The 12,024-nt window shown below is 39.0% G+C and overlaps 1 protein-coding gene across 1 annotated transcript in view; it reads left to right on the forward strand.

Moving 5' to 3' along the window:
• PKP2 (plakophilin 2) overlaps positions 1–12,024 on the forward strand; it is a 44,225-nt gene that overhangs the window by 18,858 nt on the left and 13,343 nt on the right. Inside the window, exons 5-6 of the mRNA XM_030041290.1 lie at positions 1,543–1,750; positions 6,296–6,473. Coding sequence (XP_029897150.1) covers positions 1,543–1,750; positions 6,296–6,473 — 386 coding nt within the window. The remainder of the gene's footprint in view (positions 1–1,542; positions 1,751–6,295; positions 6,474–12,024) is intronic.

The raw sequence follows: 12,024 nt of genomic DNA on the forward strand, positions 1-12,024 counted from the left end.
GCTACTTCATAGTCTGTGTGTCTAGTGGCTTTTCTTTTTCTTGGGAACTTGTGGTCTTACAGTATTTTGGTGAATTTTGTCTAGCGATGACAATTTAGAAAGACCAATCAGTAGCTTTTGTAAATTCTCCTCTGCACATTAGGTGGAAATAGCACCACTTCTTTTACAAGAGCTATAAATCCCTTGAAATTACCAACAGAAAGTCTCCATAAATGTTTAAAAAAACCAACTAGCTACAGTATCAGTGTCAAAAGGGCTTATCTACTGTAATAAAATAGGTCGATGTGCCTTCAGCATGCTCTGTGCTCCACTTACCTCAAGATATATATTTCTGTATTTCATTCTGCTAGCATCTAGATGATTGCTGAGTGAATGCAGGGGGAATCAGGTCAGCAGTGCAGCAGCAAGAAAACTGTGCCTTTTGTACAACTGAATCAGAGGAAAGGCAGGCAGGTGGTGTAGTTTGCCAGGGCATGAAGGGCAAAAGGCTTTGTGAAGTTTCATTTCTTCATGTTGCCAACACCTGTCGGTCGTATTGAATTCTTTTTATCATTAAACTCTGCACCACTCAAAACAGTTGTATCAGATTTCTAAGTCTTTCACATGCTGTTGGTTCTACACAAGGATGAGTTTATCCACAAAACCATATGGCATTCTGAGATGCTGGAGGAAACTGTCCTCAATTGTACATGAATGTGAAGTATTTTCCATAGTAAACTCATTCCTAAATGAGCCAAGGCTTGCTTATACCACATCACAGCTCATATGGGATTCATCATTTGCCACAACATGTAGAACTTGGAAACTATTTGTTTCCATACAGCTGCTGTAAAATAACATCTTCTTAATTCTTCATTCATTTGGGGCCAAAACCTCATTTTCTAAAGAGTTAGACACTGAAGAGTAGTTTTTGTTAAATATGGGTGGTTCAGTAGTTAACTAGCTTACAATGTTTAATGGTCTACATTTCGAAGTTTACTAGTTTACTATTTTTTTCTCAGTATGCCACAGATAAGAAGTACTAAGTATAATGTATTCTTATTTAATATACTTTCAATACATGCACAGAAGTTAACAGAGAAAAATATTCTGTTTCCATCAGGCTGGCTGCTGAGACAAAAAAGCAAACTTGGCATATCAGGAACATTTTACATCAAGAAATCTCAAAGCAGTTTATAAATATTCCAGAGTTAAATCTCAAATATCCATTTCACCAAGATGGAAGCTAAAATACAGAGCAATTAAATGTCTTGTCAGAGAGTACAAATGTGCAGCAAAGCTGGAAGAGATTTAGTTTCATTCTCTGACATTAATTATTAAAATATGATGCCTCCCTTAGTTGTGGATTTTAACTATGACTCATATGAAAGCCCAGAAGTTAACAGTCATGTCCAAATGATTAATGTTCTCTGCTTCATGTCTTTCAAATAGGAGCAAACGAAAAAAGTCCCTGTGACTGTTTAAAGGTTTGGTGGGGAGGTGGGGGGAGTTTTTCATTTACAGTATCTAACTATTCTCTGCTGTGCTCTGTTTTCCTCGCAGGTTTTCTCACTTGGCGGTATCCCCAAAATTTTACAGCTTCTTGACGTTCAGAATGAGGACATTCAGCGGGCAGCAAGTGGTGCTCTGAGAAACTTGGTGTTTGAGGACAATGACAACAAACTGGAAGTGTCAGAGCAGAAAGGGATCCCGCTCTTGCTCCGCCTGCTCCGCCACACCAGGGATGTAGAGACTAAAAAGCAAATAACAGGTAGTGTTTTCTGTGCAGTTGAGCATGAAGTGCTTTAAGTAGCACACAAGCTTTCCATGTGAGGTACGTGATTGTTTACTTAGGCCATGTTTAGTGACTAAATACAAGAATATTGTCACCTATTCTAAGCTCTTCCCTTAGGGTGAAATTCCAAGGTCCTTACTCAAGACCAGTCCTTAAGACAGTAAGAAGACACTAGGAACTAACTGCAACCTCCTCTCTTAAAGCATCTTCAGAAATGACACGAGTCTATTTGTTTGCAGGAAGCTTGAAGTCCTAGGTATTCCAGAAAAGAAAGTGAGTCTCCAAATAGGAAATTCTGTAGAACCATTTTGTGACCCACATTCATTCTAGTTAGCATGCAAAGGAAGAGCAGGCTTATATTTTATAAATGGAAGAAAACATTATGAATAAATGAATGGGGATTTGGTTTAAGTGATCTTTAAAGATACCAGGAACACAAGCTATTAAAATAACAGTGCTTGAAAAAATACAGAAGGTGTCGAGCAGCCCTACTTTGAAGGAAAGGCATGTTGAGACCTTCTGTAATTCTGCATTCTTTTAAGTATTTGAAGTACTGTGCTCCCTAAGCTGGAGAACAAAGCTTTGTCTTGTTGGGTCTTTTGGCTCAGTTCTACAGCTCTGCAACATGAAAATGGTTTAAAGTTTTTCGCATTCATCAGATGCAGATTTGGGTCACTTAGTAACTTATTGTATGGTGTGTTGTCTCTCAGTGCTATTACACACCAGTGAGGGAAACAGTGAAAATGGTAGTACAGTGGCCAGAAAGCTAATGCTCTTGTCTTGCTAGCAACTTCATCATTTCTGACAAAAGCTTTGACTGTGCAGGATAACTCATATAGATATTGTGAATATTATTGTCTTCCCTTTCACTAGTGTGAAAATGGATGAAGGGGCACCTTCTTTCTGCAATAACTGCTGTCATCGAACATGAATATTTACTTACGAAACATACAAGACACCAACAAAATATTTAAGCGATATCAAGCAGGATGTTGTAGTTTGCATAAAGCAAAATACTCTGATACACTTTCATGCCTATCCGTTGCAAGGGATGGCTTTAAAAATTCACCGAGAGAAGTATTTCTCTCTTTGGTCAAGCCCAAACGTGCAGTCAGGAGGAAGTACATTGGGTCCCTTGGTGAAAATGGCACTAGGACATACTTTCTGCCATCACTTGAGCAATTCTTCCAGCTGCCTAGCAAGCTGCAAGGAGCCAACAGGGCAAAGGGCACCCTGGTTGAATGAATTTCTATGAGAATATTAACTTTGCTTCCAGCCACTTTCTTTCCCAGCCTACTCTTCAAAGGCAGGCAAGGGGTGGGCTGCAGACAGGAGGTAGACAGTCACTGTTAAGCATATGTTTACTAAGGTCAGTGCTTCCAGATGATCTTGGCATGTGCAGTGATATCTAGGAAACACTGCAATTACAGTCCTGTACAGATTGAGTATGTAGCCCGACAAGGGCTGCAACATAGGGCCTTTTCCAAGCACAATGCAAACCTCTGAGTGCCTTTCTACCAAAATGGTTAAACCCTGCTGAGCAACAGTTTCCCTGATTGACGGCTCACCTACAAGTGTTGGTTCTCCTCTTGCATTGCCTTTGGCTTCCTACAGGACTAGTGGAATATCATAGCTATGCATGCAATCGCACTGCAGTGTTGTAATACTTCCAGGAAAAGGTTAACGCAGAACCTTTGGGCTTCCACCTGGTCAGCATGAGTAGCCCATCTGTCTTTCCACGTCATACTTATTACTTGCCTACTTTGACTGTAAATTAGAGACTTCCAAATGTGTGATATGATAATTAACTGAATGTCTTCCCCCATAAGAGATTAGTAAAATCATCTTGGTACCTGGTAATATCACGCTGAATTCCATTGAAAGATTTCTGGCCAAGGATCGAAAGCATGTGATACTCATTAATAAAGATGTCTAAGCTCAGCAGAGGAAAGCTTTTTGTTTCTACTGCTGTGTAGGAAGCATGGTACCAAAGCACTCCACCTGACAAAAATACACGACAATAAGGAAGTTGTTGGAGAGAGGAAGTTAAAACTCCGAGACACAGAAGTTTTCTCATACCATACTTCATTACCTGTCAGAAATATGATCTAATGCACAAGAGATAAGTACATCTCAGCCTTAGAAGCTTATCTTTAAGGTCACTGGCTTATTAGTACCAGCAGTGTTAATACAAACACTTGCCTAATATTAAGCCATATCATATCATATCATATCATGTCATATATTCTTAAAGAATATTTTGATGGCCTATATTTTGTTCAAGACCTAGGCTGAGGAATACAGTCTGAGCATAATCATGCAGTCTGCCTTGTATCGTCCTATGAAAGACTGAAAGCAATGAAAGTGTATGGAGATAAATGCTGATTATAGCAAGTGCTGTGTCCTGCCTCACAGTCTGTGCGTCCCAGGAGAACACACAAAAAGTGCCAAACCAGTACCCCCACCAAAGTAGCTCTGTGCTTATGACAGTGGTTTGAAAGCTGCTGTGGACCAGTTTACCTAATGCTTCTATGCAGAAAATAGCTGCCTGCGTTCTCTGTGCAATTTCTCTGCTTTTTTGATCTCTTCTTAGGGGGAATGAGACCTCCTCAAGATCATCACATTGACTGAATTTGCTAGCTTCCTAAAATCACTGATACAAATAAAGGACCCATAGGCTTTGTCCTTTGTTTGACATACTAACAAACTTCTTGCAAATCTCTCAGGAAAGGAATGAGGTTACTCCTGAATAGTAGGAGAGGATGTCACTTGGAGACAATGCAGGAGCCAAGACAGGAATGGCATTTTGTAGTATTTGGAGAGCATACTGAGGAACAGAAATTAAAATGACTGTGGCATGAAAAAAAAACCAGAAAAGATTAGCTTTTGAAGGTAAGCCAGATGAGCCTCCAGGGAGTATCTATCCTCTTGATCTTGTTATCATGCAGCATAAATCTAAGAAATGAAAGAAAATTTTTTCCTGCAGGGAAGATTACAGCACAAACAGAACTGTCATTAAAAGAAACATAAATTTAAAAGGAGACCCCACCCATTTTCCCAAATAACCATCTAAGGGAAAACTATGCCCCTATGAATACATTATATCATAGCTGCAAGGGCCCTCTCCTAAAGATCTTTTCTAATGTGAACAAATTCATCCACACCCAGAATGCCACTGAGAGAATTATTCTGAGCCCAGTGAGAAAGTGCCTGTGGGTAAAGGTAGGATTTTTGCTGGAAAATTTACAGTGTGAACAACATCTCAAATTCTGTTCTGACAATTCTATTCTAGGCATCTGTCTATAATTCAAAATGCACTTGTTCCTTTTAATATGATATTCTGTCCTCATGCCCTTGCATTTGTGCCATTCTGTCTTAACCTGGTTCCCTTATCAATGCCCTTTGGACTGCATGTCTGATTTCCTACAAGCCTTGTTTATCCTTCGGGAAAGTACATTCTTCCTTTTATCCCCTAATTCAGAAGTTGAAGAGCTGATCCCAGAAGAAGGAATGAGCTGCTTCTGGCTGGCTTTTGTTTTGATTTTACTATTGCTCACAATAGCTGAAATTAAATTCAAAGTGTAAGGAGATACAAAAGAAACATTTTTTGTTGTGAACTGATGAAAGGAACATTCACTAATACTCTGCCAGTGTTTGGAGGAGGTCTGTGAAATTTAGAACAACAAGCTGGGGAAACAATGAATGCCTTTGTAGTGAAAAGCAGAAATATGTGTCTTTTTCTAGGGCAAGAGTACTTTAAAAAGAATTACCGTCTGTTGGAATAGAACATAAGCAAACCAACCAATTATATGAGATTATATTTGAGATTTGTTTTGGTGTTTGGAGATTGTGAGTAGATAAGGTATGTAGTGTTACTTAATGATTTATTTAGCAACAAATGTCTGGACAGTAATGGCCAAGCAGTGTTTAACAGCTTTGCTGCCTATGAGGAATTTTGCTATCAAGTGTTAGAGAAACTTGGTAACGGGTATCTCCTGTTTCCAGCAGATTTCCAAAGACCTGGAAACTCACTCTTTGTACCTCCCATCTACCCCCTTTGCATGCAAGTTTATTCTCCCACTCATTGGTCTTTACTTGGTACTTGGAAGTGCCAGGCATCCAGAAGAGATGAATTCCTCCCTGGAAGTGTGGAGAGTGGTCACTGGCATCAGTGGTGTTAGCTCTGTTTAGCTTGTGTTGCTTTGGTAACAGAGAAGATGTTTGCTGTAGATAGGCAATGCGCACGCAAAGCTGTGGAAAACTGCACTTCTCAGTTGGGCATTAGTCTGACTATATAGAAATGTGACTTTAATTACGTGGATAATTGTGCCCCTTTTTTTGCCCCATTTCCATGTCCTCAGATCAGGGCTGGTGAACTCTTATCACCCCCTTCTGCTCCTCTTCAGGATATCGAGTGCCAGACAGGCTCCTTCACTCATTAACTTCAAGGAATTTGAGATTAGGTCTTTCAAACCGTGGGGGAGTCTTTTTGCCACTCTGATTTTATTTTGGATATTGCAGGTTTGTTGTGGAATTTGTCCTCCAATGACCAGCTGAAGCACCTGTTGATTAGAGAAGCCCTGCAGACACTGACTGAAGCTGTTCTCATCCCTTACTCGGGCTGGCCAGATCGAGATTACCCAAAGTCAAGTGTTTTACCTGACCCTGATATCTTCTACAATGCCACAGGATGCTTGAGGTGAGCACTCAGGCCACAGGTACCCAAAACAACAGTGATGATAAAACAGGCCTGCACATTTATTTTCTTTCTTCCTTTGAACTTTGATGGCTCCAAGAGAAGAATTTGCATACAGATCATATTTTGAAATGCCTCATGTGCATCAGACTGGAAGAATTACTGCTCAATACAATGAAAAAAGCCTTCTATATGTTCATTTGATGGGTACTCCACAGACTAAATATATCCGTAACAGAAGATAGTAATCAGAGGCCTGGTTGCAGTGCATAGTTGCATTGAAGTCAAAGAGATGCTTCACTGAGTAACAGCTGTTGGTATGATGTATAGTATTAGCCCCTGACCGATGATGATAGTAGTAAGAACAAAGCTTTTTTAAATGGTTGTAGGAGTAGTATTACAAATTAGCACTGGAGAAAAACTAACAGTAACTTAAAAGAAACTTTAAACCTGTGTGAGTCCTTTAAAGTTATTTTAAGACTCTAGTGCAGTGGTCTCCAAACTTTTTTGATCATACTTTTGAGAACACTCCCTTAGTATATGTATATTTATTTATTTATAAATTATATACATGTACTACTGTGCTATTATATTATGTACATTTTAAAACATACATAAAACCAGAAATTTAAAAGGCTGATATAAAGATGAAATAAACAGTATTTTAATTTTTTAAATTTTATTTATTAATGGTACAAAAATATTTCCTTCCCACACCCCAATGGACCGTCTTGTGCACCCCTTGGGGAGACCAGTGCTCTAGTGGATGGCAACCTTTGAAGCCTAGGTCTAAAGTTGTATGGTCTGCTGATACAAATACAAGAGTGACACTTTCACAGGACGAGAAGTTCTTTGACCCATATAAGTATAGTTTATAACCACTTTATTAATACTTTTTTCATAAACAATTCCTGCTTCATTTTAATTTCTAAAATTTATGAAACATAAGAAGTTACTATCTACTGGAGTCACATAAAAATATGCCTACTCTAGAAACTCAAAATAATTAAGACTCTTATACATAGCTTGAGTATGTGTCTATACTTTTGACTGGCCAAACAGATTTATGGTTGCGTTTGTTGAAAAGTAACAGTGCAAAACCCCATGAAGAGTCCTAGACTATAGCAGGTAAAGCAGTAAGGTTTATTTCTTTGAAGCACAATTTCTTAGTTGTGCCCAAGCAAAACACAGTTATAGGCAGCAATAAGATTTTTATCATCACATGCCTGCATTTAGAGAATTTGATTCTATGTAAACAAGAAATTAGTCTGCTATGAAGAGTAAAGAAAATTCACTATATTCACATATCGCTGTTTCAGGGTAGCCTCAACAGAAATTTGTTGTCATGTATGTTTTATTCAAGCAGCGATAATGCTGTTTACAGTGGATAACTCATTGTGGGCAGTTCCTTTGAGCAGTGTCAGGTTCAGACACCCAGGAGTGTTAGCATTTTCTATAAGAACCACAAAGGTGGCAGCTTTCTCTCACAATTTCTTCCCTTTGCACTATACTGTTGTATAGCCCTGTAAGTGCCATTTGGGCTACCGACAGACTAACATACTTGAAGGATTAGTGCTGTTGTCATAGGTCCATCAGTGGGACAACTGAAGTGCTTGTGTACCTGGAATTTTCTTTCGAGAGACGGAGCAAGTCGTCTTCATCTACAGCAATATTAGGTATTAGTGGGACCACAGTGTCTTCTGCCATTTGTGCTGGGTAAGTTCTGCTCACGTGCTGTAATACCTGCTGAGTCCTACCAGCTTTACCAGGCATGGGAGCAGTCCTTGGGGTAGTAAGCAGAACATGCTCAGCAGTGGCCAAGTCTCTCTTTTTTCTACTCAGCATATAAACCACAACTAATAGGTACATTCAGTAGCATCTCCAAGGACCCTTTGGGTAAATACATAGAGTTAATCTTGAGCCATAATCACTTCTCATCTGAATAGATGACTCGGAAAGGGGACATGGCACCTACAAGCACAGAGAATTGTTCAGTTTTCAGCTGCTGCCAAAGATGCTTACTTTGATGTGTCATAATCTATAGCTAAACTGATTATAAAATGACTGAACCTAAATTAGGAAAAAGCCATTTTTTAAACCAAAGTAAGCCCTGTCCAACTTTTTTGCACAAGTTCAAGTAAATTGAGGCCAGGCTGCAGCCATGGGGTGGATGAATAGATCTACAGTTGTGTATTTACTACTGCAATCAGCTAATAGCCTCATGAACAGAGTAGCAGCTACTACAGAGAAACACCAACGGCCTCCGTAAACACACCCCTAAATAACTGAAGTATAAAAATCACATCTTTAATAAAAACACCTTTAAAAATAACAGTCCATAAAAGTGTGTTTGTATTTGTAAGTTCAAAGTCATTGCACATTAAGTAAATACGAGTATCAGAGATGCATGTCTTTTGTTTACACAGTCAAAAATGCATGAAAAGACATAGTCTGAAATAATTAATGAGTAATGTATGAGTGCAAAGGCATGTCCTGAGTTTTAACTCTTCTTAGTAAAGTACAAGGAATTAAGTTTGAAATTTAGAGGCTGGGAAGCTGCCCAGTTTTGCCTTATATGATGTCCATATTCTAGTCCTTCTCATTTTTAAGAGCTTGAATACTGAAAATTATAATTAGAACAAGAAGGACTTGTTAATTCACAGGTAAAGTTGATCTGCAGGATTGCCAACATACTTTCTGGCAGAGAATAGTTTTTAATGAGGCTTACTATATTTGTACAGACCAAATATCTGAGATTTTTAAGATTAATCAGTTTGCGTCTCTTTACTGGAAATTAACACACCTCACAAATTAGGTCACTGGAAGTATTCCTTCCTTATGTATTAATTTAAAAAAAAAATCTCTGCACAAAGAAGTGCTGAAAACCTAGAGAAGAGCACACCACAAAGTAAAAAAACTGTGCACTGAGGGAATGATGTTACTAATGAAGACGTTTGAAGAATATATATATTTGCCAGAGTATAAATCTGTAATTAGTCTTCCCTTTTGTAATACTAACATGTTTGTTGTGCATGTTGATAAAGTCTATAGCCTCCAGCTTCTATTACAGGGTAAAAATAGTACTTTGAAGTGCAGTATGTTATGCATGCTACAGTACTTAGTTATAGGAGAATGCCAAAACTACTTTTCAAAAATTTACATACTCCTATTGACTGAAAAGGACACCCACAGTCCAAATCTAACACTATCATCTGACATGGGCGTATGCGCCATGCCACACAGTTACCAACTAGTAAATTAAAGCTCTCTTCATCCTCATTGACAGAATTTCAGTAGGAGAAGTGAATCCACATCTAGCAGATAATATTGCAGATACTAACACTGGAATGAGTGAATGACCAGGACACTCCCCGTTCTGCTAACCAGTTATTGCCAGAACTATTGTGGAGTCCTGGATCTCGGCTGCCTGCCTGCGTCAGTGTATGCAGTCACTGATAAGGAAGTCTGACCTTAGAAGCGTTTGTTAATCCCATTCTCTAGGTCTGTAATTTGTCTTAAAGCTTTGCTTCTGACACATTTTTACAGAAATTGCAGGTCACAAAACTTAACATAATAAAAAGAAGCTGGGTACACCACACAATTCTGCATTAGCAGCTAGAATAAGTAATGGTATTGTTCAGTCCTGAAATATGATAAAAAGCAGTGTGCCCTGAACAAGCAGAGTAAGCCAAATCAAAAGGCCGGTTGCCTGACAACGAGCTGAACAAGTAAAATTGGTGTGTTAAACTATCTAGAGGAGTATTGCAGACTTTTGCAGTCAAGTCTTGTTGGATTTGAAAGGTAAAGTCACTTTTTCTTGGCCTGAAAGTCCTACACATAATAGATCTGTCTCCAGTTCCAATAAAAATGGGTAGAAATCTTCAAGATACTTAGCCTCCTTCTCCATACTCCTTCTCTAAGCCTGAAAGATGCCAACAGCATGCAGAATATATAGTTTTGAATATTACTTACATACATAAGTGAATTTCTGGCATGACTCTTCCTCTGATTAAAAGGAAGGCTTCGTAGAAGTCTGTCTGTATTATACCTTGAAAGGTGATAATGATCTTGTTCCATTTTAAGCTTGAAATACCTGTTCCCAAAAGTTCTGCAATGCTGAACTTTCCAAAATTTATGTTTAGTGGTCATATTTCTTCCTGCAAAACATTTCATTTAAGTGTTGGAGCTAGTGATCACAACTGCTGTGTTTCATTACAAAGTCCTCCTTTTTAATTGCTCTGTCATTGGAGCATCCTGTGGCCCTACGTATCCTAATTCTTCAAAACTTTCTAGACAACTATCTCCAGAGAAGTCAGCTAACCTCTCTGTTCCTGGTTCCCCAGCCAGTAAAATAGAAGTAGCACTTCCTTTTCCAGTACTATTTTTCATGCTCTCTTTTAAGCTCTTTGTGAATTACAGAGTGACCCACGAGGACGGTGGAAAGCTGTAGTTGGAGGAAGTAGTATCATTGCACTTCAGACCAGGAGGCTGCATAAACATCTACTTCCATTTGCTCTGGAGAGTTGTGAAGCCAAAGCTCTCACCGTGTGTTCAAAAGTGTAATGGCAGCTCAATTTCATAATGGAAGCTTCTAAGAAAGACCATAAAACAAATGACTGATGATAACAAGTCTTTGAACTGAGGCCTCTTGCATAGCATTGCCATTCCTTTAAGTTTATTTCCATCCATTCTTATCTTCTCTTGCCTCCTCTTCAGTTTATCTGCTCCCCCAGTTCCTGAAAGGAATTGCGTTATTTCCAGCAAGCAGCTTGCACCCTGGTGCCTGTAGTTACTAAGTAGATCCCTGGATACCTTTCCCTCCCTTTTGCATTTCTGAACTGTGTAAGGCATGAAGGGAATAGAACTTCCCGAACTACCTCAGGAAATTGTTATCATGTAATTGAATTAAATTCAAGTGATCAGTTTCAGCAGAAGGGGTCCCAGGAGCAAAAGCCCTCTTCTTATCAGTCATGTAGATGATTCACAGCAGTGCAAAAACTTTTTCCAACATAGTCGGTCAGTGTGTGACTCGGTGCTGTCTTAAAGGGAGTATCCCTTTCATTTGGTGCTATTTGAAATCTAACCAAACACGTGTTGTCATTCTGTTTCTTTCAAAAGCACACTTGATTTTACTACGTTACATTTCTTTGTATTTACCTCTCATCTCTGGATCAAAACAATATTTCCCAGTAGGGAATTAGCTGATCATCCACAAACACCACAGGAACGTGGGCAAATAGCTATTTCAGTTACAGATATAGTTACACCGTGCGTATGTGCAAGAGAGAACAGAAGCAGCAAGTACAGGATGAGATAAATGAGGCATGTAGATAGACACAATGCATTCACATTAGCATGTGGTATAGTTTCGGCATGTCACCAGGATTACCATATTTAAGCATGCTGGAAGTCACAGATTTTTAATAGTTAGATGATGCCAAAACCTAAGTTCCAAGTCATTCAGAGGAGATCATCCCTACAAGCAGCAATCTCCCGAAGGCTGCATTCTCCCCAGGCTGCATTCTCCCAACCATTCAATACCAGCACAGGGTAG

The sequence above is a fragment of the Aquila chrysaetos genome, chromosome 17 (genome assembly GCF_900496995.4).
Source record: "Aquila chrysaetos chrysaetos chromosome 17, bAquChr1.4, whole genome shotgun sequence".
NCBI classification, from domain to species: domain Eukaryota; kingdom Metazoa; phylum Chordata; class Aves; order Accipitriformes; family Accipitridae; genus Aquila; species Aquila chrysaetos.